The 27933-nt window shown below is 38.9% G+C and overlaps 1 protein-coding gene across 2 annotated transcripts; it reads left to right on the top strand.

The window, feature by feature from the left end:
* LOC115791191 (SR-related and CTD-associated factor 4-like) lies at positions 1-27792 on the top strand. Of its 2 annotated transcripts, none has more exons than XM_030745324.1 (18): positions 1-223; positions 2040-2123; positions 2669-2713; positions 2803-2964; positions 3056-3173; positions 3291-3424; positions 3508-3654; positions 4068-4141; positions 6226-6313; positions 6498-6581; positions 6725-6798; positions 7673-7848; positions 9858-9958; positions 10067-10180; positions 10277-10433; positions 10547-10638; positions 26521-26659; positions 26803-27792. In XM_030745324.1, the coding sequence occupies exons 1-18, from the start codon at positions 194-196 to the stop codon at positions 27219-27221; spliced, it is 2238 nt and encodes a 745-aa protein (XP_030601184.1). In that variant the 5' UTR covers positions 1-193; the 3' UTR covers positions 27222-27792. The 2 variants fall into 2 exon arrangements, with proteins under 2 accessions (XP_030601184.1, XP_030601183.1); XM_030745323.1 differs by having other exon boundaries at positions 6725-6810.
* The last annotated feature ends 141 nt before the right edge of the window (positions 27793-27933 follow it).

Below are 27933 nucleotides of genomic sequence, written 5' to 3'. Positions count from 1 at the left end.
GATTCCCTACAGGGTGGAAAAGCGAAGCTAGCTTAGCTAACATTTGGTTAGCGCCACATCGAAAGGAAAAAAAAGCTTCCTGACGCCGACGGTTGTTATGTTGTGAGCTATATGTATCTGCGCGTGGTTATGGTGAGGTTAAGTAACCGAATATAAAGGCTAGTCAGTCAGTTTTCAACAGTAACCAGCCGTTATGGATGCAGTGAACGCGTTCAACATGGAGGTAAAGTTTACTCATGTTTTACTTCAGTTCCACGAGCAAAAGCAAATATAATGTCAGAGCTACTTAATGTCAATCATTGTTTTTGGTTATTATTCATCCACCTTGGGGACGGTGCCGGCGCCAGCTTATTGTCCAGTTAAAACGTAAACAGTGGATTGGCTAACCGCTAGCGTAATTGTAGTTCAATGCTAGTACGTTAATCCTACACGGCCTTTAATTTTAGTACTCAGCTTAATTATTAATTTAACCCTGCACTGCTGAGATCACGATTGGTAAAAATGATAAGGAAATAAATTGTTCTCGTAGGGTCATACCACTTAGAATGAGTGACATGTAGTGAGATCTTTTAAAATAAAGCTGTCGTTACCACTGAGGTGCTTGTTTTCAGATGTTTACTGTTATTTCCAGTGAGTTAAGCAAGTAAGGCATTTCATAACTGGTTAACAGTGAAGGCCTCTGTATTATTGTTTTTTTTTTTTTTTTGCTTTGTATACTTGAAGTGTGGTTATTGGTTTATTTTAAGTCACATTTTTGACCTGTGTGTTCTTAAAATTTGTTGCAGCTTTAGAAATATAAGAGTCCGTTTCTATGATTTCTTACACATTCTTGGGTCAAAACTGGTTTGCTGTGTGTGGTCTGTTGTGTTTGTAGGTGAAAAAAAGTATTAAATCCACTCTGCTAATATACAAATATGATTACAGTTGACCAATTACTAAAAATTAACTTCTTACATATTCTTTCTTAGATTATACTTCCTGTTAAAAAGATAATTTGAGTCAGTTTTAAATTAATATGTATGCCACGTGGCAGTGGTTGTATGTTTGTAAAAACATATAGAGCTCGATAAGGTAAAAAATATGATCTACCCTTTTTATCCTAAAAGTTGATAATTTATTGTGTCACAGCAGCCAAGACATATAACAGAAAAGCTTAAATAAAGTTGACTTGTGCAATAAAATATATAGGACTAGAAGAAATATTGCTGTAAGGTAAAAATTGCACAAAAGACGGAGCACAATTTAATAGAAAAAAACTGTAATAAAATAAAAGATCTCATTACATTTAAAAAGGTAAATTTAATACAAAAACGAGCTTAATAAGTAAAATTTTAAAAATAAATTCAGGTATTTTGGTATAAGGTAGAAAACATTTTCTGTGGCAGGTGATGTGAAGCAGATGCTAGAGAAAGTCATGTGCTGTCTGTCCAGTAAATGGTGCAGAGGGCGGTCCAGAATGATTTAGTCAAGGTCATTTGATTAACCTCTGTGTCAGCATTCACATCAGCGTCACGTCTGCTCAGAAAGTCCTGATGCCGGGTTCAGTCGCACTGTGGTCAGGGAAGGATGAGTGTGGCAGTGTCTCTATGAAAACACATTATACTACACTCATAGTATTATCTCCGGGTCTTAATCAGCTCGTCAAGCTCGTCCTTATCATCCACGAACCTCCCATTCCCTGTGATGATGGCTTGAACTCTGCTCAGTAGATCAAATGTGATCAACTGGTGAAGATTCTCTGTAGCTAATAGTATACTAAGAAGAAAACCCAGGAGTAGATTTGCAAAATGATAGCTGCTGTAGCAAGTAGCCACTCAGCACCGCACCAGAGGGAAAAAAATATAACATTTCAACCTTTTTTAAAACCTTTTTAGTTTGTAGAGGCTTTCCTGTTGCTGAATTGTCTGTCTATATGCTACTATGTTTTATTGGGATATACTACTGCTTTGTTTTATAAAGGACACAACATATCTAAAGTAATTTTACATCAGTTTCTCTTATAAAGTTAACTGATTTTATGTCCCCCCAACACCTTTTAGCTGTTCTCCATGATTGACATGAAGCCGCCAATATCCCGCGCTAAAATGATGTCTGTAACAAAATCAGCCATCAAAGCTATCAAGGTAAAGTAAATGTCAATTTTATCGTTGGATTACGAAACCCTCAAGAATTTTGTACTGTTCATGTCATAATGTTGCATAATAATCAAAAATATCCATAAAACCTGTAGGTTGATGTTTATTAGCTGGGTTACTACATGCCCTTTATTTTCTTTTACAAACAGAGTGCTATGGTTGTGTGTGGTAATTGATGATAAAAGTTTGTGAGTACTAGGCCTTTTGACTGATGTAGAATGAAATACAGTCATAATATCTCAAGTGGTGAGACTTAAGATTTTAGCCACTAAAGATTTGGTAAAAGTGTTTCTTATAAAAGAGTAGAATCAATATTTTGTCCGTCTGTGTCTTAAATAACAATAAAAAAAAATATCAGGCAGTCACCATGAACAAAAGCTTTTTCATAGATTGATCCTGTGATATCTTTTCCACTGATTTTAAAAAAGAAAATTATGCAGGAAAGGAGAATTTTTAGTTATTTGTTTTATCCTACTATATTGGCTACTATATTCTTTCATATGTTGTGACTGACATTTTCTTTGTCTCATTAGCTTTACAAACATGTTGTCCAGATTGTTGAAAAGTTCATTAAGAAGGTATGTATTATTCAGCCTCTTACTGTGTATCATATTGTTAAGATAAGTCTGCATTTTACAAATGAAAGCTGCCGTTGCTTTTGTTTCAGTGCAAGCCTGAATTAAAGGTTCCTGGTTTGTATGTGGTTGATTCGATTGTTCGACAGTCGCGTCATCAGTTCGGTGTTGACAAGGACGTATTTGGTCCCAGATTCTTAAAAAACTTCTCAGAGACCTTCCAAAACCTTTATCGCTGCCCAGAGGATGATAAGGTAATTTGTATTTTTTGTATTTTATATAATTACAATAAGTACCACAAAAAAAATCTCATAGATTTTTTTTTTTCCTTTTCCCCCCCATCAGACAAAAATTGTCCGTGTCCTTAACCTGTGGCAGAAGAATGGTGTGTTTGACATGGACATTCTTCAGCCTCTAATGGATATGGCGAATGGTATCATTGCACCTCGCCCTGCAGAGGAAGGTAGTGGAACTGGTGTTTACTTTGCACCGTGTTTGTAACTGAGTGTTACCTGAGAGTAAAGTGTATGATGTTGTAATGCATCATGCAGACACAAGCTGTTTTATTGTGTCTCAACAGCTCCCGCTGAGCCCCAACCAGAGACACGGCCTCCTGTCAGTAATGTCCCAGTCGTGCCTGCAGTGCCCCAGCTACCGAGTCCTGATGCTTTAGCTGCTGTGGCACAGCTGTTTCAGTCCCCTCATGGTCAGGAGGTAAGCAGTAATTTGTCTTGTCCTCCAGCAGCTTAACTAATGTTGTGTTAGATCTGAATGGCACCTGTTTCTCCCTCTTCTAGCTGCAGAGGATGCTCCAGAACATCCAGCAGGCAGATAAGACTCTAGCAGCCACCACTGAAAACAACATACCACACCAACCCCAGATCCCACTGGCTCAGCTCAACGCATACAGCGCACACACCGAAAAGAAAAGCTCTTTAGCCGAGGTACCAGCACGACTCGATGTTGCTAACTAAACCAAAGACTAACTGATGTTTGCTGTGAGCTAGACAACTGTTCTTCTTACAGTTGTGGTAGAGTTATGACATGCTAGTTTTATATGACACAATTTGCAGTGGACCTTGTTCTCATATATTCTACGTGGGACTTTTTGATGGCTGCAGTCAGCTTTGCATGTGTATCGTGTTTGTACAGTACCAACTAATCTCACTGTGTCGCACACGTTTTATTGGTCTGACACCTGCTTATTAGTAGTGTATTCATTTCCAGTTTTGTTGTTGGCACTTGGCAAACAGCTTTAAGGTAGACAAAAATTAGTCACAAAGTTGTTTTTTTTTTTTTTTTTAAATAATTGATAACTTTACGCCTATCCCTAATATATACATGTCTGTTTCCTCAGAAACTCCTTGACCGATTTGACTATGATGATGAACCTGAAGACATAACAGCTACTGAAGGCAACGTTCACTCACAGTGAGTTTCAGAAAATGTATTAATGAGTTTATGCTTGTGTGTTGCTTTTTTGTATGAAAGTGACCTCAAGGCTTGCCGACATGTTGCATATGTTCCACTGTTGAAGGTATTGCACTATAAAAGCTGATAGAAGATGTATGTTCAGTGCAAGTGACATTTAGTCATATATTAACTTCCAGCATGGACATTCATTCACCCAAGTTATTACACTGACTAACCCTTAGCCACATTTTGGTGACAATACACTAAACTCTGTTAGGTGTTTCTTTTGTTTGTTTCCCTGTTAGTGTCTTTTTTATGATCTTGTAAACGCTGGCTACTTATTTAAGCCTAGTTGGCAACGTTATTTGTTTTTGATTTTGAAAATTGTGCTTTATTTGCACATTTTATTATCACTACCCGCAACATCAGCCCCTGACACACACAAACAAACACACACACACACACATATATATATATATATATATATATATATATATATATATATATATATATATATATATTAGGGGTGGGACTCGATTAAAAAAATTAATCGAATTAATTACAAGCTTTGTAATTAATTAATCGAAATTAATCGCATTTTAATCGCATTTCAATATTTAACATGATAAATATTAATTTAAGTTTAGTTGATGAATAAATCAATATACATAAGCTTAAACTTCAAAATTTTGTTTATTTTCCCACCAGTCTACTACACAGACCAACAAAGGGTGGAAGTGCTCCTGTGATAAGCAGACTCCTGAAATTAAAGTTAAGCATCATAACTGGATAGTTTTATTCAACATTAATGTCTCACTTGTTATAGTTGGAAATTAATCATTCTCTCAGCTGTATTCCTTGATGTTGAAATGTGTTATGCTTGTTTTAACAGCTTATTTTGAATTAAAGACTTAAAATTAAACCACAAAAAGGAGAAAAAGTTCGTTCTCCATTTAACAGCTGCTTTTACACAGCTGTGCTTCGCACTCACGGTTGCTAGGCGACATGAGCTACGCAGAGGTGACGGCAGCTGATATGAAGGCTAGCTGCTCACTTCCGGCCTTTGTGGTGTTCGTGGGCTGCGAAAGACGTGGGCCGGGTCCTTCGCAGGATGCGGCCCCTAATTTGGACATTGTGCGTCGATATAATCTGTATGCCGGGAACTCGCGCACTGAGAAACGTTCCACGGTGCAAAGTGCGATTAAAATGCGTTAAAAATTTTAACGCGTTAATTTCCCTGTAATTAATTAATCGAAATTAATGCGTTAAAGTCCCACCCCTAATATATATATATATATATATATATATATATATATATATATATATATATATATATATATATATATATATATATATATATATATATATATATATATATATATAAAATAAACAGTTTGGGATTGGGTTCTGCTCAGAACAAAGTGCACAGGGATTCATTTTCAGTGCTTGATCAGTGTTAGCCAAATAAGTGATGAGAACAACACGTGGGATTGCATTGCCTTTTAGAGATGAGACATTTTCATTGGGTGGGTTACTTCACAAAACACGGGAATACTTGAGTAGCAGCGGTGATTGTAAAGCACTAAACAGGTGCATGGCTGTTATGACCAGTCTTTCAGATTGGCATTTTGGGCTCGCTTTGTATATCCTAAAAACTAACAGGCAGGAGGACAGTTATCAAATTTGCACAAAATGTGATGTGAAGTGGCTATCAGAAATTGAAAACCAAAGCGCTTTTGCTTTGATAATTGCTCAAGTGAGTGTGTGAGTTAACAGCATACGTAGGAACAGGCTGGCCACACTGTTGCTCACCCAAAATGTCACTCATGAGACTGTAGTTTACACTTAATGCAGTTCAAGTTGGGAACATTACAGATTACTCTTGTAAATTAAAATGACGTTTGAACCACTGAATGAGAGCACACAATGCAAAAGTTATACAACTATTGTTGTGTTTTAATCTTATTGACTGGTTTATTCTTGTTATTGTCTAAGTGTCTGCAGTGGGGAAAAAATGGCAAAAATCAGTTGGGTTAGTATTGTTTTATTTTAACATATTTACCACGTGTTTATAATACCCGCTCTGTATTTTGTCATGACAGACCTGAAACTATGATGACCCAGTTTCCTGGTCAGGTGCACAACACAGGTGTTAACCAGCATATGATGGGTCAGACTGAGGATATAAAGGTATCTGTCCATAACTGTGCCATATGATATTAGTAGCTTTCAATTTTAATACTGGCATGCTCTTCATAGTTTATTGCATGCAAATTAAATTGCTGATTTTTTTGCCTCTGATATGTCAGACAAAGTTTTTTGTTCCAGTAATTTTTAAACACTTCGTTTCATGTGGCTGTCTCTTTGTCCTCAGCACAGAGGAGGAATGAGTCATACTCAACATCACATGATTCCAGATGGATACCAATCCACAAATGAGGTTTACTCTCAGTCCCGGGTAAGCATTTGCACTTGAAGGTAAACTTTCTTTTTCATGGTTAAGTTTCCATTGTTAGTGGCTGAGATGTTTCTGTCTTGGCCTATGCTGCGAACTCTGTAAACTGGAAGAAAAAAAAAGGTTTTTCCATCATTCTTCTTTAGGGAAGTTCAAGAGAAGATTTATCTATGAGGCGGGAAGGCCGACACAGAGGCCATGGGAGAAGATCCAGATCCAGGTCTGGATCCAGGTAACCACTGTGTTCATCAGGAATAATTGTGCAGAATTGTTGACTGATTGTTGGGGGTTGTGAATTTCACAGTGTTCATAGGGATGAGCACTAAAACCCAGAGATAGTGTTTTTGTACTTCAGGTTCCCTCAGTTCAGAGTTAATGAGTTTGTTTGAATGAGTTCTGTGATTATTACCAAGGTTTGTACATTTTCATGTTTTATTTTGCAGTTTGTATTGTTCTGTAATGTAAAATATGTTAGTAGAACCCCACTTATGAATTTTAATCTTTAACACGTTCCAGTGATGGTCGTCAGGGGTATAGGACATCATGTCAAACGCGGATTATAGTCTTTTAATAATCGGTAAGAAATACTTGGGCTGAGGTAGGAGAAAGAACTGTCTCTTGGTTACCTGTGAATACTTTCTCTGATTTCCTGAAAAAATGCTACATCTTCTGTCAAAATACAATTCAGAGCCCCTATGGGACTCCAAATTTGTTTCATTTTACTTGTATATGAGGCATCAAATTCACGTGAGTGGTTTGCATAGATTATTTTCCAAGACAGTCAAAAAGCCTATGGAAAAGTCTGATTTGTATTTTTGTGGAGTCACTGCTAACTTCAGGGTTGGCCTACAAAAAAAAATCTCATGGTTGCACCACTTTGTTTAAAAGATATTTAACGTTTACCAAAGTTTGTTTAACTACTTCTCAAATTACAGTTGACTGAGAAGGTATTTAATAACCTCAATGAATTCTTTAGGATAAATTACAAGCAGTGAACTGCCAAAACTCTTTGCACTGAAAAGAGTCATTCTCCCCTGGAGATCTACATTATTTGTTGAAACAATGTTCACATGTTTTATTCTTTTGTATTTCAGGTCTCCAAGGAGAAGAAGATCAAGATCTTCATCGCGCTCAAGAAGGTCAAAGCGTTCTCACTCCCGAGAACAGCACTGGAGATCTCGCTCTCGTTCTCAGGATAGGAGTGAAAGAGAGAAGGACCGAGAGCGCAGGCAGAAAGGTCTTCCCAGCATCAAGAGTCAGACGCTAAGTGGTACGTACTCGGACTGATACAGACCTGTAACTGTTGCACATAATACAACAGTACACAGAGCTCCAGGAATGCTCGGTGCCATTTGCAGCTACAGTATCAACCTGTCTAGACCAAAAGAAAGAAGCTATTTTAATTTAAGCGATTAAAATGTGTATTTTTTTTTTTTTTAACTACATTTAAGGTCCTCATGCACTGCAGGTAATTAGAGGTGACATTTTGAGGCATTAGTCTGAGCTCAACATGCTTTTTTTTTTTTTTTTTTTTTTTTTGGAAAGTGCATTTTTGAATGGAGATGACTTTCTTTCTTCTCATAACACCTAATGAATTTCTGTATACAGTGGGCCAGTTTATTGGTTTATTAGCTGATTTATTTATTTTTTTAATGCCACTGGTTGGCTTCTCTCTGTTGGGATATAATTTGAGGGAGATTTTTTCAAGCAAGACAAAAGGTGCGCGCTTATGTTCATTTGTGGATTTTAGTGTTAACATGTAAAGTCGTGTTTCCATTAGTACCTACTCAGCGTGGGTCAACTCAACTCGGCACGACTCACCACGGCCTTGTTTTGTTTCCATTGCAATTGAGGACCCCCACAGTGTGGGTGGAGTTGATATAGCAGTGCGGGCAGTAGTGTCTTGACGTAATTTGTATGCGGCTCAAAACACAACACAACAGTGGATGAGATAGAGGCAAGCTAACAGCTAATGTCAGTTTAATATCACTAGCATGCATAAGTACCCCGTACAATGTTTTAATGGAAGAAGGTTATCATTGTTAAGTATAACCCTATACCCCCGAACATGTCATAATCGACTCGGTGTACTTCAAAAGTGCCGCCGTTTGTGGACTTCCAGCAACAATTACCGTAATAACACCATAGTAATACCCTATGTTGGTTGGGAAGTGCAGTTTCTCAGCTTTCAGAAACCATTTGAATTTTTCCGATACGACAAACACGTTATTACGGTAATTCAAAGTTCCTTTGATCAGCCGCCTCAGGCTCTGTGCTAACCAGCTGTTCAGCTGGTAGGGGCAGGTAACGGTGCTTCAGCAGCGATCGCCCGGCAGTATAGGGTTATATGCATGCTGTGTGCACGTTTCAGATGGCTCTCAAGTTGTAGAACCAACGCTGCAAACTGTCCGTCTGGGCATTCAACCTGTGCTTTGCGTGCCTCCAGTTTCTTGCTCTCGGGTTTTAAAAATGGCACGCTTGATTCTGTGAAGGAGTCGCTCTCATGACTCCGCTAGCGACGACACTCCCTGGCCAATCAGTGGCATGCTGTTCTTCTGCGTCACAATTTCGGATCGCCTCGGATTGCTTGGAACCCCGGCTGAGTGAGTACTAAAAAAGTACCTGGTACCAGGTACTAATGGAAACACCTTCAAACCGCGCCGAGTCGAGCCGTGTTGAGTAGATACTAATGGAAACGCAACTTAATACATACATGGCTTGAGGTAGAAGATAGTACTCCTTTTTGGCTGCCTCTGAGTAGTTTTTCTGATTCTGTTTAAAAAAAACAAACAAAAAATGCTGCATTCTGTCAGAATACAGTTGAGTTTGATTCAGAGTCCAAGGTTACGAATTCCAAGTTTATCTTTGTTTTACTTCTCTATGAGGAAACAAAAAACTTTAAACCTTGGACAGACGAGACATCGGGTACTACATGCTGATTGTCTGTGCTGTCCCTGAAAAAATAAGAGATGCTCGTTCTTGCACCACTGTTGAGTATTTGCACACACTTTCATTTCTATCTTTGTCTTCACAAACATACCATTTGTAATATGGGTGGAAGTATATAAAAATCTGCTGTCTCCATGAAATCCTGGAGTATAATCAGCACTTCAAGTGAGGTGGGATCAAATCCAAAATCTTTGTTTTTGTATAAAATACATTTTGTACAAATGCATCTTAAAGAAATCTGAGGCTTCAGCGGCGTGAGTTAGTAAACTCAATAAATACTAAAGCTCAGCGTGAATTTAAACGTATTATTCTGTCTTTTTTTGCCCGTAGTTTGCAGTACTACACTGTGGGTTGGACAACTAGACAAGAAAACTCAGCAGTCTGATGTGATGTGTCTTTTGGAAGAGTTCGGGCAGATCGAGTCCATCAATGTAAGTTTGGACGATTCGTGTCAGAAATACTTCTGAGCGTCAGTGATGTGAGTTATTCTTATAAGCTTCAATGATCTTAATGCATTTAACTTTTTGCTCTGGGTCCAGATGATTCCTCCCAGGGGTTGTGCCTATATTGTTATGGTTCACAGGCAAGATGCCTACACAGCCTTGAACAGACTCAGTAGGGGGTCATACAAAGTCAATCAGAAACCAGTTAAGGTATGCAAAAACACTTTTATTTCCAGTTATATGTTTTAACTTGTTTTAGTGTCGTTTGAAAACTTGGTGATTATACCAAACGTCATTCTTTCCTAGATTGCTTGGGCTTTGAATAAAGGTATAAAACCAGCTCACAAAAAGTTCTGGGATGTCGAGCGGGGAGTTACCTACATCCCGTGGAGTAAAGTCAAAGTGGAGGAGCTGCAGAGCTATTGCGAAGGGGGAATGCTGGATGTGGACACACTAAATCCAGGTAAACAATTAGCTATTATTTAGGTTTCAGCAAAAATCATCTGCTGAAATAATATAAAAACGTTATTTTTCTTTTCTTTTCAAAATTGACATTGTATTATTCATTGTTTACAGAGTGGACTGTTACCAAGGACATCAACAATCAGGCAGCTGTTAATGGACTGTTGGAAGGTTTACCAGATGGGATCGCCTCTGCTCACGTTCAGGTAATGCTAATTGCAGTCCTTAAACACCTTCTACATGTGTTCTTATTTTATGGGTTTAATGGTCTTGAAGAAGGATTACTTCACAATCTTTCTTGTGAAGGCTGTAAAGATAATAAATGGTTGTTGAACAATGAGTAGTGGACATTTGAATCACATTGTCATTTTTTTTCAAAAGCCACATCACTGCATGTTGAAATTTTAAGAAATGATTTAAAAGAAGACAGAATATTAAAGAAACATTTTTCACATCTTTCTAAGTTCTGCTCAGTGTTTGAAAGCTTTTACTGTGACTTTCACTGTGAGAATGGGATATAACATGTTATAACTGGCTGGGTGGGGTATCATCGCTGCCCCTGCCACTGCATACAGGGGTCAGGGGTCAGGGGAGGGAGAAAAAGGAAATGGAGGGTGGGAAAAATGAATAAACTGATTAAAATATCAAGAAGCTGAGGAACAAACTAAGATCTGAGATTTAGTATTTACTACGAGATGCTGCTGCGCATTGGTTGTAGGTCAAAACATACTTTTTTTTCTCTAAGAAGCTCACAGAGAACTTTAGGGACGTGATGACAATTTATAATGTATTGCATTTGGATCCATTTGGTCGGATGTGTTTGGATGTAAAAATAAATTCAGGTAACCTCATAATAAAATGGAGCATGCACTCTGAACTTCTGATTAAAACCTTAATTGACCCAAAAACAGCTTTCATGTCCCACCCACACACCATTATTAAATGGAAGTGGCTGCCCTTCTTCTTTTATGCACAGACCAAGCCAGTTTTCAATGTTGCGATGTAGCAAAAATACGATAACAATATACAACAAGGTAAACACCTTCTGCCAGTGCTGATTATCTTCATGCACAGTATGTAAAAAGTGCAGTTTCCGAGTACTTCAAGAATCTAAATGATGAGGAAACGGACAGCGAGAGCAAATTATGTGCTACCTAAACATGCCGGAGGCTTGTGCTTATCATGGGTAACAGCACCACTGGTGGGCTGAAGGTCAGATGGTACCGTGCACAAACACCAGGGGAGTACTTCACAGTGGTTAGACTTCTCCGGTGACGTACATGTTGCCAGTAACCCAAAAAAAGGAATAAAAGGAAACTCGTTTGCTGTGTTTAAAATTATTTTTCAGATAAACTTCCACTTTGCACTTTAGCTCTTGTTTTGAATCTTGCATGCACAAAGTTTAGTTTCAAGATGGGAATAAACATTGTCTTGTGTTTATGCTTCAGGCATCTGTATGCTACCGTTACCATGGTTTTTACTCTTTTATATGCACAGTTTTGTCTCATGAAGGTGAAAAAGCACTGTAGCGTGTTTATGAGTTATGCTTCAGGCCTCTGAAAGCTTTGGTTACCATTGCTTTTGACTCTCATGTGCAAAGTTTTTATGACGTTATCCACGGGTCATTTGGAGTCTCCAAATTGGCCTTTTAAACAAATGTTTCTCAGAAAACCCTAGAAATACCCATAAAAAAATATACTTTTTTTTTTTTTTGGTAGTATGTAACTGGCACTAGGTTCAATTCAATTCAATTCAATTCAATTTATATAGCGCCAAATCACAACAAACTGTCGCCTCAAGGCGCTTTGTATTGTGGGTAAAGACCCTACAATAATACAGAGAAAACCCAACAGTCAAAACGACCCCCTATGAGCAGCACTTGGCGACAGTGGAAAGGAAAAACTCCCTTTTAACAGGAAGAAACCTCCAGCAGAACCAGGCTCAGGGAGGGGCAGTCATCTGCCGCGACCGGTTGGGCTGAGGGGAGAGAAAGACATGCTGTGGAAGAGAGCCAGAGATTAATATCAATTAATGATTAAATGCAGAGTGGAGTATAAACAAAGTAAATAAGGTGAATGAGAAACAGTGCATTATGGGAACCCCCCAGCAGACTAGGCCTATAGCAGCATAACTAAGGGATGGTTCAGGGTCACCTGATCCAGCCCTAACTATAAGCTTGATCATAAAGGAAAGTTTTAAGCCTAATCTTAAAAATAGAGAGGGTGTCTGTCTCCCGAATCCAAGCTGGAAGCTGGTTCCACAGAAGAGGTGCCTGAAAGCTGAAGGCTCTGCCTCCCATTCTACTCTTAAGTATCCTAGGAACCACAAGTAAGCCAGCAGTCTGAGAGCGAAGTGCTCTGTTGGGGTGATATGGTACTATGAGGTCTTTGAGATAAGATGGTGCCTGATTATTCAAGACCTTGTATGTGAGGAGAAGAATTTTAAATTCTATTCTAGATTTAACAGGGAGCCAATGAAGAGAAGCCAATATGGGAGAAATCTGCTCTCTCTTTCTAGTCCCTGTCAGTACTCTAGCTGCAGCATTTTGGATCAGCTGAAGGCTTTTCAGGGAGCTTTTAGGACAGCCTGATAATAATGAATTACAATAGTCCACCCTAGAAGTAATAAATGCATGAATTAGCTTTTCAGCGTCACTCTGAGAAAGGATGTTTCTAATTTTAGAAATATTGCGCAAATGCAAAAAAGCGGTCCTACATATTTGTTTAATATGTGCATTGAAGGACAAATCCTGGTCAAAAATGACTCCAAGATTTCTCACAGTGTTACTGGAGGCCAAAGTAATGCCATCCAGAGTAAGTATCTGGTTAGACACCATGTTTCTAAGATTTGTGGGGCCGAGAACAAGAATTTCAGTTTTATCTGAATTTAGAAGCAGGAAATTAGAGGTCATCCAGGCCTTAATATCTTTAAGACATTCCTGCAGTTTAACTAATTGATGTGTGTCATCTGGCTTCATTGATAGGTTAAACTGAGTATCATCTGCATAACAATGAAAATTGATGCAGTGCTTTCTAATAATACTGCCTAAGGGAAGCATGTATAATGTAAATAAAATTGGTCCTAGCACAGAACCCTGTGGAACTCCATAATTAACCTTAGTGTGTGAAGAGGACTCCCCATTTACATGAACAAATTGGAGTCTATTAGATAAATATGATTCAAACCACTGCAGTGCAGTACCTTTAATACCTATAGCAAGCTCTAATCTCTGTAATAAAATGTTATGGTCAACAGTATCAAAAGCTGCACTGAGGTCCAACAGGACAAGCACAGAGATGAGTCCACTGTCAGAGGCTCTAAGAAAATCATTTGTAACCTTCACTAATGCTGTTTCTGTACTGTGATGAATTCTGAAACCTGACTGAAACTCTTCAAATAAACCGTTCCTCTGCAGATGATCAGTTAGCTGTTTTACAACTACTCTTTCAAGAATCTTTGAGAGAAAAGGAAGGTTGGAGATTGGCCTATAATTAGCTAAGACAGCTGGGTCAAGTGATGGCTTTTTAAGTAGAGGTTTAATTACAGCCACCTTGAAGGTCTGTGGTACATAGCCAACTAATAAAGACTGATTGATCATTTTTAAGATTGAAGCATCAATAATTGGAAAGACTTCTTTGAACAGTCTAGTAGGAATGGGATCTAATAAACATGTTGCTGGTTTGGAGGAAGTAACTATTGAAGTTAACTCTGAAAGATCAACTGGAGCAAAAGAGTCTAAACAAATACCAGCAGTGCTGAAAGCAGCCGAACATGAAGAATAATCTTTGAGATGGTTATGATTAATTTTTTCTCTAATGTCTAAAATTTTATTTGTAAAGAAATCCATGAAGTCACTACTAGTTAACGTGAAAGGAATACTCGGCTCTACAGAGGCTTCACTTTACAGATCTAGTCATTTGCAGGTGTATAATCTAAAAACATCAAACTATTACTCAATTCCAGTAACATTTTTATGACTGCAGGGGAAACCTTGAGTGTTACTTTTACCATAACCATACAAGCTCTCCAAATGGTTAAGAACGGCACTTGGTTTAATTGGGTTATGCTTCGGATGGATGCTTTTGCACCACTCGCTTGCAGGTGTCACTGCTAGAGAGAGAGCAGCTGCCCTCAGCCTGCAGCAAAGTGGGCAAGAATCTGCCAAAAAACAGAGATTTAATTTTAGCTTGCAGCATTCATATTAGTGTGACATGTGCACTGCGGTCGTATAAAACATACCAAGGTGGATGGAAGGAGTTGAAAAAAATCACTTATGTACATGTGTAAGATTGTTGAGCAGGTTGTCTGATGAGTAATACAGTACCTACAATAATGAGCGGTGTGTTTTCAGCTCTAGAAAAACTTCATATTTAAGTTCACCCAGATTAAATGCCTCCTTTGGTGCTGCCTGTTTGCTGTCTGCTGTGTGTGGGTCAGACAGAAGTTACACAGTGTCTGTAATAATTGGATCATTACCATTGCAGTTGTTATAAACCTATATTACTCACTTGCGTGCTCCTAACTGTATTTTACAATTCATACACCTCTCATTTGGTTACACATGTAGGTGAAATACTTGCACTGTTGAGCCCTGGTGCTGAAGACAGTTTAAATCACCCTCCCAGTTTTTTTTTGTTTTGCTATGCTTTAAAACACACTTGCATTCCTAAGTTACTGCATGAGCACTGATGGGCAGGAGCTTTGGTTTGTTCCATTGTTAATTGTGGGCTACTGCAAAACATGGTGGTCTCACTGGAGGAGGAGCTGCTTCCTGTCTAAATATGAAAGGACGTAAACAAAACAATTGCAGGTGGTCATGCACTAATGAAAAACTGATTATAAATATTCAATTTTTGCGAATACTTCCCCTAAAGCCTGCACAGTGTTCCTTGTTCCAGTCAAAAGAGAAATGAGTGTGTGTGTAGGTAACCAGTAAGTGGTTTGTGCTTACTGCTACCGTAGTGTTTGCTAAAATCTAATGCTGTTTTCACTCACAGGAAGGCGAATATGAGCTTTTATAGACGGTACCTGCTGCAGCTGTGTGTGAGAATGGAAATGTCTGACTCGGTCAGATCAGACCAAACTGTTTTACTTACCAGCTTCCTAGTATACGGTCCTGTTATGACCATGTGACAATATATCAAGGTCTGTGTTCTTTCAGCCTGTGCACGACCTGCCTCCTGCATGCTCTGCTCAGACGATCTTTGCCTAAACCCGATTGAGTGCTTCAGTAATTAATCCATGTCAGAAGCATTCTCACTGTCTCCTGAGGTTTGCTGCATGTGGGGCAAAGGGCAGCTGTAGATACCACCATGGGCATAAACACGATGTCAGGGCTGGAAAATCCTTCACAAAGTATAGTCAAAGAATCTATGCTAACCTTTCATCGGATGAAAACAAGTTTGAGGCATAATCAGGTGATAATCACATATGGATTTTTATTTTAGTCCTGTTGTTAGTATAACTGTACTAACCAACTATACTAACTATACTATACTGTTGTTTCTATCCTAAATAAATTTCAGATTATTTACCCTCTGCATCTAAAATAAATAAATCGGCATACCCACAATTCAGATGGGCTCCTCTGCTGGTAGGCCTTACATTCAGCAGTGCTTATACATCAGTTTCTTCTTTCTGTCTTGAAATATACTTGCATCTTTACTCGGTTGTACTTTGTCATATAACTTATTCCAATAAAATGGGAATTACAAAATCTTTTAATTATTGTGGTATGTGTAGAGGGAACCATTTCTGTTATCCTTGCTCTGTTTCAGTAATCAAGCTGTGCTATCGGGAATGTGTTGGGTGAAGTTTGTCATTTTTACTTATTACAAAAAGCAGTGAGTTAATTCACTCACTGAATGGCAATAAAAAATATTTAAATGGCTAAATGCATGTAAAAGGTGAGTTGCAGTAGGTGTGAGTTCTAACAAAGCAACAAGGTAAATAGTTTTCATCAAAGTATAGACAGTAGTATAAAACAAATCAAACTTTTAATCAGATTTTTTTTTTAACACCTAAAAATAAAATATAAGTCCTCCCATGACTGTAAGGAGCTGAATCAATGGTCTGCAAAGTAGCCTAAATAAAATAGGCTTTCTGGAACCTATCATACTTAGCAGGACTACTAAACTGAGCACCTCGCTTGGAAGAAAAGTTCGAGTCGAGTATGTGAGACTGTTGGCTGCTGGTGGGACTTAAAAGGTCCGATTGGGAAGAAGAATGTCAAAGAGACAAGGTAAGCCGACAGCAACTGTAGCAAAACCAGCCAGCTGTTTGTGTATTGAACACGAGATATGGCTTTTACCAGATTACCCAATGCTTCACGACCTTGATGGTAATGGAGTCTTACCTCAAATGCAATCAAATCGCATCTTCCTCTAAGAACTTTTCTTGGAGAAGGAGAAACTTAATTTTTTTTTAAATAATACACCGAGTTTAACTCCAACTTAATCTCTGCTGGACTTGGAACTTGGATGAATTATTAAGTAAAAAAGCTCCTAAATGCCTACCAACAATAAAACCATTTGTTACAGTCTTGTTAGGTGCGTATGTATGAATTAATCACAGGTTTCTGTTTGCATGCTCACTCTGTTTTTATAGTCCTGTTTTTGTTCATTTCCTAGTGAAATAACTGTTTTCGTGCTGTTCTCTGACTGATGCTGAGCTATGATCAACTGGCATCAACACCAGAATATACTGGGAAAGGGCATTGGCTATTTGCCAGACACCCGCCGCCTTGCAGTTAGTCTTTGCACATTGAACCCCTTTATGGCACAAAATATAAAATGGACACAGATTTCAGAGAGTGAAGGATAATCTTGATGAAACAAGTTCTGACAGACCATGATACCTTGAGGGAACACCATTTAGTCCTTTTAAAGGAATTAATGAAAATCATCCCAACATGCCTTAAAGTCACTTAAATCCTTTGGTACATTTAGTATGTATGAATACAAATTTGAGCCCACTTTTCCCTCAGCCATTTGCATGTAGCCTCTCACTCGCCCTCTGCATCAGCTGGCCTCGATCATGAAGTTAAACTTGAGCGATAGACACCGCTGGTCCACACTGCCAAACTTTTTTTTATTAAGCTGGAGAGAAAACCCAGTGCTGTTTTTTTTAATACAAGAGGCCTGGAAAACAGAGGCTGCTGTTCTGACCAGTCAGGAGAGACCGTAAGTTGTGTAACACATCAAAACAATGGACTGTGGTTAGGTGCTAGCTGTAAAAAATAAACTATAACTCTGTTTTCACCACTCCTCCTCCTTCATGTGTGTCTGATGCGAACATTTGCATGAGATGAGCAGAAGAAGAGTAAACGCACAAATGTTGAAACAAAGCAGAAAAATTTCACACTGAAATAACACGAGCCGTCCTCTTGTTCATTAAACGAATAATGTGTTACTAGTGTTTGGTTACATTTTTGCAGTTGAAGGTTGGTGGGATTGGTTTCCTTAGGTTTGTGATGAATGAGATCTTGGCTGTCTGAATTCCCGACTTTGAGACCGTCACTGATACGCTGCAGTAACGAGGCCGAAATGTTCACGTGTTGACTGCTGAATGTGCTTCTAGCATAAAACACCCAATGGACATGTTAGCATGAACATCAGAATATTCAATCATGAAGGACCTTTAATGAGGAAATATCTCCTATTAGATGAGATGGGCCAGTAAAGGGCTGCTATATTTTATATATATATATATAAATATATATATATATTTATTTGACAATGAAGTCCTAAAAAAGTTCCCTTTTTTCCTTCTAAATTTCTCACTACCTGTGCATTTTAATATCACACAGAAAAAAAAAAATTATTTACCACCTTTTTATTTCTGTGAAATCACTACAGAAAGTTCTGTAGCAGCAATCCTGCTTACCCACATAATGTCCATCCGAAGTTCCACTTTGGATGGACAGAGCACCCACGTGAATCATGTAGACCGGAAGAGGGTCCTGTCTTTGGGAGTTAACCTCTTTATGTAAATGCTTGGCCTTCCTGCTCTCGCTCTGCTTTGAAACATCACAAAAAGCTTGTGGTTGTTGCAGGAGTATACAAACCACACGTTTTGGATACGCAATATAAGAACAAAGTGAAGAAGAAAACTTTTTTTACAAAGTGTATTCTGTAACATCATCTGACCAAAATAACTGGGTATCTAAAGCAGCTAACTTTAGTGGTGTATGGTCCAACATCATTGTTTGATTGGCATCAAAATACCAGCACCTGTTGTTTTCTCTCTGTGCAATACCTCTCAGCATTGACATCTTGACACACAAGGATGCGCTGACAATCTTTCTCTAATACTGATAGACATCAGCTGTCCAGAAAAGCTACAGTTTTATTATACACTTCCCCTTGGATCGGCACATCCCAGCTGCTTTTACTGACTCTTCCGTCTGTACAGCATGTCATTTAGGAGGTACGAGCGTCAAACGATGTCAGATAACATGAAGCAGCAAAGTGTATGTTGACTGACTCTGGAGTTTTGCTGTCAGCCAACATCAAGAGCGCAGCAACAGGAGAGAAGTGGTGGAGGAAGAAACATTGGAAAGGACACGCAGAGCTAAACAATGCCAAGGCAGAAGAAAATGTACACACCTGAACATGCAGTTGAACTGAACACAGTGAGGTTGGTTTATGTCAGCGAAACATTCCAGTTTCTGCAACTTTATTGATAAGAAAAACAAATCTTGGATCCCCTCCTGTGGGTCGTTGTCAGCATTAACACTTTTCCCTCCCCACCAAAATTTGATGGACTGAGTTTTTTTTTTTTTTGGGGGGGGGGGATCTAGAAGCAGAAAATCTGCTCTGCATCATAACGCCAAGTCAGTATTCTTTGTTCTGTTGAAGATTTCGTGGCCTTCTCTCTTTCTTGGTGCCAAATATTACTCCCGGCGTCCTTAAAGTGTAGCATATGACTTTTTGTTAGCCCAGCGTTTCATTGGAAGGCCAGAAAATTAAAAACAACTTGCATAAATACATGAATTAATTAGTAAATGTTTTCATCCCTGGGTCAAGGTTTGATAATGTATTTATCATAACCCATAGACAAATAACCACAGAATATTTGTTTTTTAAAAAAAATAAGTTAAACTTGTAAGATTTAAAAAAATCTTTAAAAAAAAAAAGTTTGATGCATCAAAACTACAAAAATCCCTAAAACAAAAACTAACAAAAGGAAACAAGATGTTTGGTTTAAGAATAGAAGGACACACAAACACAAGCTAGTGTGCTCTTAGTGTTGGTCCCAATTTTGGAAAAATAGAAGGGTTGTGTCAGGAAGGGCATCCTGCATAAAATCTGCCAGATCAAACTTGCAGATCCATCTGCTGTCGTGATGACTCTGGAAATAAGGAAGAAGCTGAAAGCACATTTATTTAAGCAGGTTATGTTTTGTTCTAAAATATAAATCAAGCTGTTCAAAATACACTGCATTTAGATTTAAGATTTCTAGAGCCCTCTTGAAAGCACTGATTAGGTTCACTTATTTCAGCAGTCATTAACTTGTACTATCATGAAAAATATATGCAGTGTTGTTTCAGTCGTTTTGAACTGAGGTGACATTTCAAGGAAGGGGGGGGGGGGTCTTCGGTTACATCGAGTAATACAGCAGTGATGTAGATCCATGTTTGAAGAACATCAGGCTCACGCGAGTCCTCACAAAGGTGAGTGTAATAATGATCTTTGGATGTGATTCACACTCTGATGGTTGAAAGGCGATGGATGGCTCAGTCATAATAAAGTGCATATTGGAATATTTAAAACAAAAAGCAACTCATGAATTATACTAAAGTCTAAGCTCATGAGCTTATTGTAGGGTTACCTCGCGCTCATCTTTTCAGATGTCTTCCAAGTAGCAGCAATAGACAAAGACCAAAGGAACCATTTTGACTGAAAGCGCTGAGTTGATGCTCATCACGGATCAGATCTCGATCAAAGCTCTTATTCCCGGCTGCCTGCCTCATGGGGCTTCCTCTGTCGGATTAAGCTGCAGGAAACATGGAGCAGTTGTTATCCTGTTTTCTGCTGATGGAGTGAAACACCAGGGTAAGAGCAGACCCTCATGTTGCTACTGACTTCAACTTTCTTTTGCTTGTGAACTGCTTTTTTTTTTTTTTCCTCTTTCAGTGTGAAAGCTAATGGCCATATGAAAATAAATAGTTTATTTTATGTAGAGATGGACCTTTTTAAATATTTTTGCCAACAATTTTTTTTCTTTGTAATTTAATATATCAGGAAAATACATCTTAATTAAAGTAAATGAAACTGTGGATTTTTTCAAATAAGGTTCATTTAGTGCAAAATTCATGCAACAGATAAACCTCATCAGCTGTCCTCAGTAAACATCATTGTTTGCCAAAGACTCATAGCTGTCCATACAGCCAATACACTCTTTATAGACATTAGGTGCTGTTCCACCTGAACTTTACACCTACGGGAGCTGCTGGTCATGGAAAACCATGCCATGAAGCTCCCAGCACACAGTTTTAGTGCTGATATTCATGCCAGATGAGGTCTCAAACCGCAGTTATTGAGTCAGCAGAGTCCTGGTGATGCGCCTCAGCACATGGCAACCCCGCTTTGCAACTTTACCCGGTCTGACACTCTGTGGCTGACTTTGCAGTAATACCACCTGATTGAACGGTGGTGTCCTGTTACAGTACCACACTTGAATTCAGTGAACTCTTTCAAACGACCCGTTCTTTCACAAATGTATGCAAAAGCAGACTGCATGCATGATTTTATGCACCTGCGCCAGTGGGTCTGAACACACCTGAATTCAAAGATTTGAGATGTGACCCAATAATTTTGTCGATACAGTGCATCAGTCACCTCGAGGCAGATAAATTAGAGTTTATATTCATGCTCCAGGTAGTTATTTGTTATCTGCTTTTACCTCAGGTTAAAACTGCTGTCCTCCTCAGGGCCACGAGATGCTGGTTCCACATTCTTACTTGAGATAAATGCTTACCTTGTTATGAAGTTTCTATACATACAATTAAAAGCATCTTCTTTTAGTCATAATGTCATGTTTCTGTTCATAGAAAAAAGACAGTTCAGTGTGTACATAATGTACAGTTGCCACAAAAAAAAAAGTTTATGAATGGTTTAGAATGACTAGGATTCAGAATTGATAATAAAATGTGGTCTGATATCTAAATTCACAACATACAAATTGTGTTTTATTCATTTATTTGTCTTCACTGAATGCACTAATAACTCTCAGTCCAGTCTTGTCTAAAACAACCTCCATCAGACATGTTTTTTTGTTTGATTTTTCTCATTACCACCTGCAAAACCTACAGCTCATCAGTTTCTGAGCTCTTATTTTTTTAGTCCTTGTTAGATCATACAGGACATACATACACAGGACTCTGATTTTATATTTTCTTTCAGCCGTTTCTGGTTGGTTTCCATAAGTGCTTTGTGTCAGACCCCCTTGTAAGCATCAGGTCATGAACTGCTGCCCTGACAATTTTCCATGTGAAATTTCTTGATACAGTTTTGATTTTATTGCTGCATCCATGCCCTGTAGCAAAGCAACCGAATGCCATGATGCTCCCTTCACCATGCTTCACAGTTGGATTTATGAGGGGCTTTTTTCCCCCTCCAAACCTGTATCCAAAAAGCTGAAAATTCTTCTTATCTACCTTAAGAACAATATTAATAATACCCATTATCATAAATTCGTTATACATCATAATCTGGCAAGTGTGCATGTTGGTCTTGGTGTGATTTTTGCAGGCCACCCACTGTGCCTTTATTTATAGGGACAGACTACAACCTTCTTTTCTCCCGGTCTCAGTGGCGTTTGGAGAAGTTGGTAGTACAGATATTAAAATTACTTTTTCAGCCTGCACTGTGAATTATTACTCAGTATACTCAGACATACAGTCAGACTGCTTTTTTCTATAACTGTGGGCCGGCTAAAGATCAGAAGTAATCAGTGCAGATATTACAGTTATTCCAAATGCTTCACATACTTTCTGTTGCCAGTGGACCTTGTTAGACAGATGTGCTAAAATGTGCAGTTCCTCAAGTGGCCACTTGAGGTTGGTTCAAGCAACAAGTCGATCCTCATGGACTCCCATGTTTAAATGTCCAACTTTAGAGCTTAAAAAAAAAAAGTTTACGTTAAGGTACAAAAAAATGGTTCTTGTCCTCAAAGCTAAAATACACATACATATATTTATTTTTATTGCTCATCTGTTTAAACTTTATTAAGGCTTAAAGTTTGACTGACAGGTAAATGCTGTCACAGTAGCTGTGGCCGGCAAATGTCTGCTAAGCTTATTCCACGTATGCAGCAGTTTTCTGATAAATGATGTCTTTTGCTGTTTAGTCAGTTGGACAGCAGCCTGTCTGTGCTTTAGTATTGGTGAGTGAAATTATAGTATTTTATTTGTTTGTTACTAATTAGGTGGTGTGCGCACAATACACCCAATGTATGGATCCACCTCGCTAACTAACTGCATGAAGGTAGTCAAAATGTTAGCATCGAGGCTACAAAACAGGGATTTACAAACCAGTAGGTGGCATTATGGTGGCTATGTAACTCTTTTTTTTTTTTTAATTAAAAAAAATTACAAAAAATGTTTTATATACAGCATGAACATGTGTAGTTGTCTCCAAATGCAGTTCACAGTAATAATCAATAATATTCTGATATTAACAGGGAAACCTTTCCATGGGGGTGGCATTATGAAAATCCTTTTTTTATATGATGAACGATTAATTAATAACTCCTGTGAACAAAGATCATAATTAAGATTTGCACTGAGAGACTCGTACACATCTGAGCTTGCAGCTTAGTTTTTAGCACGTGAATCCAGACGTTTCCAGTTTTCCTGTTCTTGTTGTGCTGTTATTGGGAAGTCACACAGGATGGAGAGCAGCACACTGCATTCTGTATAAGGACCAGGATTTATTCTTCAGTCTGTACGCCTCCAGCCAACTTGGCGCTGATGAGAGAATGTCGAGGCAGAAGTGATCAGTGTGCAGCGTCTGGTAGGCGTTTAACTTGATGTGTTCACTGAGTCACTGATCAGTGGTTATGCTTTCAAGGAGGAGGAAGCATCACTTAGATTAATTTAGATTTGACGGTTGAATTCTTGAGATTCTTTAGTGTAAGACATGACATAAAAAAATTGATGATTATTATTATATGTACAGCATGTGCAAAAATCTTGGGCCACTCTCTTTCTTCATATTTTGCTTCCAGACTTGTAATTTTTAAAGTGATTGTGAGCAGTAGTTCTCCAGTTCTTCAGTCTTTCAGCTGAAAGTATTTCAAAGTTTTTATTTGGACGCTGCCTGATTTTTCACTCATTTTCAGTCCAATCCTTGTACCTGACTATTTTCACAGGAGTATGTTGTTGCTGTTTTTGCTGAGCCACTTAACCTATGACCTATGAATCATCCAAGCATAAAAAGGCACTTAACTCAAGGGATGAAGCAGTGCTGTGTCTACACAGACAACTTGGCAAAGAACCAGTTTTATATTGTGTCTTTAGAGATTGTGTTACTTGCAGCCTGTCACATAAACACATAACTTGTTCTTATTTATACAGATGAATTGATGAAAATGCCAAAGATGACACAGTTTGACAGGCATAAAATAGGATTTTTGCACCACCACAGGTGATTCCCAAAGAGCCATTAACTAAAAACATGGCATGGTGTGCAGTGTGTGCTTAGATTAAAGAAACTGGACAAGTGGAGGATAGAAGAAGTCTCCAGCCTAAAACCATATCTACAGGAGATGAACAGTATCTAAAAGTCATGTCCTTATGAAATAGGAAAAAATCCAGCAAAGACCTGACAGGACCTGAGAGATGCATCTGCTGTTCACTGAAGAAATGGTCTCAGTGGAAGGGTCACTGTCAAGAAACCATCCTTAAGGAAACAGGGAGAAAGTGCTGAGGTATGACAAATGATGCAAGAATTGGAGTATGGAGCGATGAATCCAAATTTAAAATGTTTGCTTCAATTCATCTTCAGTGGTGGAGGAGGTCAGGGGAGAGGTACTACAGTCGGTGTTTACAGCCATCTGTACAGCCAACATGGCGGAGGCTTCGTCACGGTTTGGGGTCGAGGATCTTGTCGTGAATTTGATGGAATTAGAACACAGAAAAGTACCCTCAGATTTGGATCCACCGTGCAATACCGTGTGATTGAAAACAGCTTAATTTCTCAGCGTCACAGTGATCTCAAACACACTATGAATGAAGTAAAAGCATACCTGGATAGAAAAACATGCAGGTGAACACTATCAGTCGTGGATTGGCCTCAGAGTCCGGACCTCAGCATTGCCGAAGCAGTGTGGGATCATCTTGATGGCAGCCAAAGAAGAGCTTTGAATGTCCCTCAAGAAGCCTGGAGAACTTTTCCTGAAGACTAAAGAAATTACAAGAGAGCTGCCTCGGAGAGTTTTCCTCACAAAATACAAACAAATGAGGAGTGGCTCAAAACTTTTACACAATCTTACAAGTTAAAACTCTTAATAAACTAAATTACCTGACGATGCATTCATGCAACAAATGTAGCATCATGAATATGTTCTTTATTTTTATACTTTTAGATAATATAATCAGACTTTAAATACTATTTTATTGGGTTAAATTTTAAACGTTTGCTATCATTTCACCGCAAACTCATCACTGAACTCTTAAAGCCAAACACTGTAACCGCAGAGCGCGGCAACTTTATATGAACTGAAATATTTATTAGATAATTTAGTTCTTAATATATAAAATACAAGTTGCATTAAATAAAGCTTTACTTACACTTACTTGCATTGATTAGCCTTTAAATGTGGCCTAATCTTAATATAAGTAACATCCATCCGTTTTCTTCCGCTTGTCCAGTTCAGGGTTGAGGGAGGCTGGAGCCAATCCCGGCTGTCATAGGGTGAACGGTGGCCCTAAATTAATAAAACGCAAAGCTGATGGAAGATGTTAACCTCAAATACCACATTTACAGGGGCTCAGAGGAAGCACATTATAAAGATGCACAAAACTGGAACAGATTACAGAAGTGTATTTAAATTTATGGTTGATGAAGATCGGAGTCTGTGTGTAATCACTGCACAAATCATCTTAATTCCAAAGGCTTCACAAATGTTTTCCTGCAACTGAATACGAGTAAAGTTATAAACTGTTTATGATGCTTCAGTAAACGGTTAACAAAACTGAACAGATGATGACAAATGCAGGGAAAAGAACTCCTGGACATATTTTGCCTTTCGCAGGCTGAAGGACAACTCTCATACTTGGTGTGTACCTGTGCCCTGAAAGCCTTTTCACTGGCTGTAATTCAGGAACTGAGAACATTTTGGCTGTGAGAGCATCACTGGAAATGAGTGAACAGTTCAGTATGGTGTCATTTATTTACGTCTGTTCGCAAATGTGTGTTTTGGTGTTCACATGATATGTAGTGACAAATCCAGCTTCAAACTTTGCAGTCATTGTACGGACAGCGTGAGTAATAAAAAGAGTCACGTGTCCCATTTTGTATCCTAGTGGGTCAGTACAAGATGACCTGAACGTAACACATCTGTCCAGAACCTGAACTGAGGAGTTATTCTGTATCCTGGTAAAGTTTTATGAGACCGAGGCCTCTTAAAAATGATCACTGACTTATAAATGTTTTGCCTAAAGGTCAACATCTGAATTTCTGGAGCCTATCCCTGCTGTCATAGGGCGAGAGGCAGGATGCACCCTGTACAAGTCGCCAGCCTGTCACAGGGCCAACACAGAGAGACAGACAACCACTCACACTCACACCTATAGGCAATTTAGAATCACCAATGAACCTAACCCCAGTAACTGCATGTGTTTGGACTGTGGGAGGAAACCGGAGCACCTGGAGAAAACCCACACAAACACTTTGAGCAACGCTGTAAAATAAAATACTTATTTTTAAATGAGGCAAAATAAATGTTAGTGGCTGTAATCAAGTAGCAACATCGTGCTATGGAATCAGAAGATGCTAGTTCCTTCTTCCAGGTCACTTCAAGAAGACTTTCTTTTTCATTTACCTTTAATTTTAACGATGCCTTTGTTTTCATCTGTCTTCCAGTTGGCACCAGTTCCACAGACAGAGCTCATTGGAAGTCCGCCTGCTTTCTCGGGCCCTATTATGCTGTCTCCTACATCCATGCCTCCAGCAGGAGCTGCTTTCATCCACACAGAGTTTGACCCCACAAAGTTGGCAGCAGGTGAGACATTTTCATTAAATACTATAAATTTTATATATTTATATAATATATAAATCTAAGATTTAGTGATGAGGATGATGATCAAAGTGAACAAACATTGTATTTGAAAATTAATAAAATCTTAATCACACCCTTTTCTGCAGCAGGAAGTGTAAAATCTCCAGAGATGTCCACAGAAGATCCTAAAGGAGACAACGGTCGTGTCGATTCCATGACCGCCAACCTGCTGGGGCCTCGAGCATCACCAGTGATGACCCTGCCGAGCCCTGCGATCATGCAGGGACCCAGACTGGGTATGCCACGGCTGCAGCCTCCTCCCAGCTTGACGAATCCTCATATGCCTCCTTTCCTCTCACCGCCAAGCATGCCGCAAATGATGCCTGGAGGACCCATGTTTCCATCCGACAGGTTCAGAATGCCTATGCAGTTCCCTCCTCGTGGCCCCCCTTTCCATCGACATCCTTCCATGGGACCTGAGAGCATGAATGATAGGGAAGGAAGGCAATTCCGAAATGGGAGGCCTGGATTTGGGGGTCCTCCCTTTCACAGAGGGAGGTGGTAGAGGCCAGGGCAATAATAATGAACCCATGGGGGGGTGGGGGTGGAACCACTGTGACAAGGACTGCTGTGACCTGTGGGTGGTGCAAAGAAACTTTAAAATTGCTATAGCACCAGATCCCTTTCCTGGTGGAAAGACACCAGGAAATATAGCTGAAGGAAGACACTGTGTTCTGATGGTGGTACCGACTCTAAGTTCACCACACAAGAGACTTGTTGCTCTACATACTGTACTTGCTCGTAGCTGTTTGCTCTCTTTTTGTATACTCAAAGTTGTGGAGTGTATGCTTGAGTCTGTAATTGGTAGGTGCAGGTATAAACAAAGGCAGTGTCTGTATTCCTTTACTGGAGTTTTGTGTATGAAGAAAATTCTATAACATTTTTGGTATTTTGTTTTTAGTAAACTTGCCTTTGTACTACACTGATATTTAAGTCTTCTCATGAAGAAGGTGGATTTCATTTGAAGACGATTTCACGTCCTGCCAGTAGAGGGTAGAGTAAACCCTGTTTCCAAGGCCAACCTCTGTTGTACATTAAGGTCACACCTTGTAGGATCATGTGGAGTGAATATTAAAAAGAGGTACTGCTATTTAATCGTATGGTGTCTTTGCGTTGATCAAATTCACTTTGCAATGATTTTCTTTTGCAAGCACACACGGATCCTGTGATGAGCAGAGCTGTTAAATATTCAGCGGTTTTTCGGGGACCTTTTCCAA

Source organism: Archocentrus centrarchus, chromosome 13 (genome assembly GCF_007364275.1).
Source record: "Archocentrus centrarchus isolate MPI-CPG fArcCen1 chromosome 13, fArcCen1, whole genome shotgun sequence".
Lineage (NCBI taxonomy): Eukaryota > Metazoa > Chordata > Actinopteri > Cichliformes > Cichlidae > Archocentrus > Archocentrus centrarchus.
Note: the sequence above shows the minus strand (reverse complement) of the source record. Positions and strands in the feature narration are given on the sequence as shown.

What these genes read in the sequence shown, in the direction of transcription:
- LOC115791191 (XM_030745323.1), top strand. Translation starts at nt 194, where the DNA reads ATGGATGCAGTGAACGCGTTCAACATGGAG. An exon ending in AGGTTTACTCTCAGTCCCGG is followed by an intron (nt 6,582 to 6,724) that starts GTAAGCATTTGC and finishes ATTCTTCTTTAG; the next exon opens with GGAAGTTCAAGAGAAGATTT. An exon ending in AGATCCAGGTCTGGATCCAG is followed by an intron (nt 6,811 to 7,672) that starts GTAACCACTGTG and finishes TTTGTATTTCAG; the next exon opens with GTCTCCAAGGAGAAGAAGAT.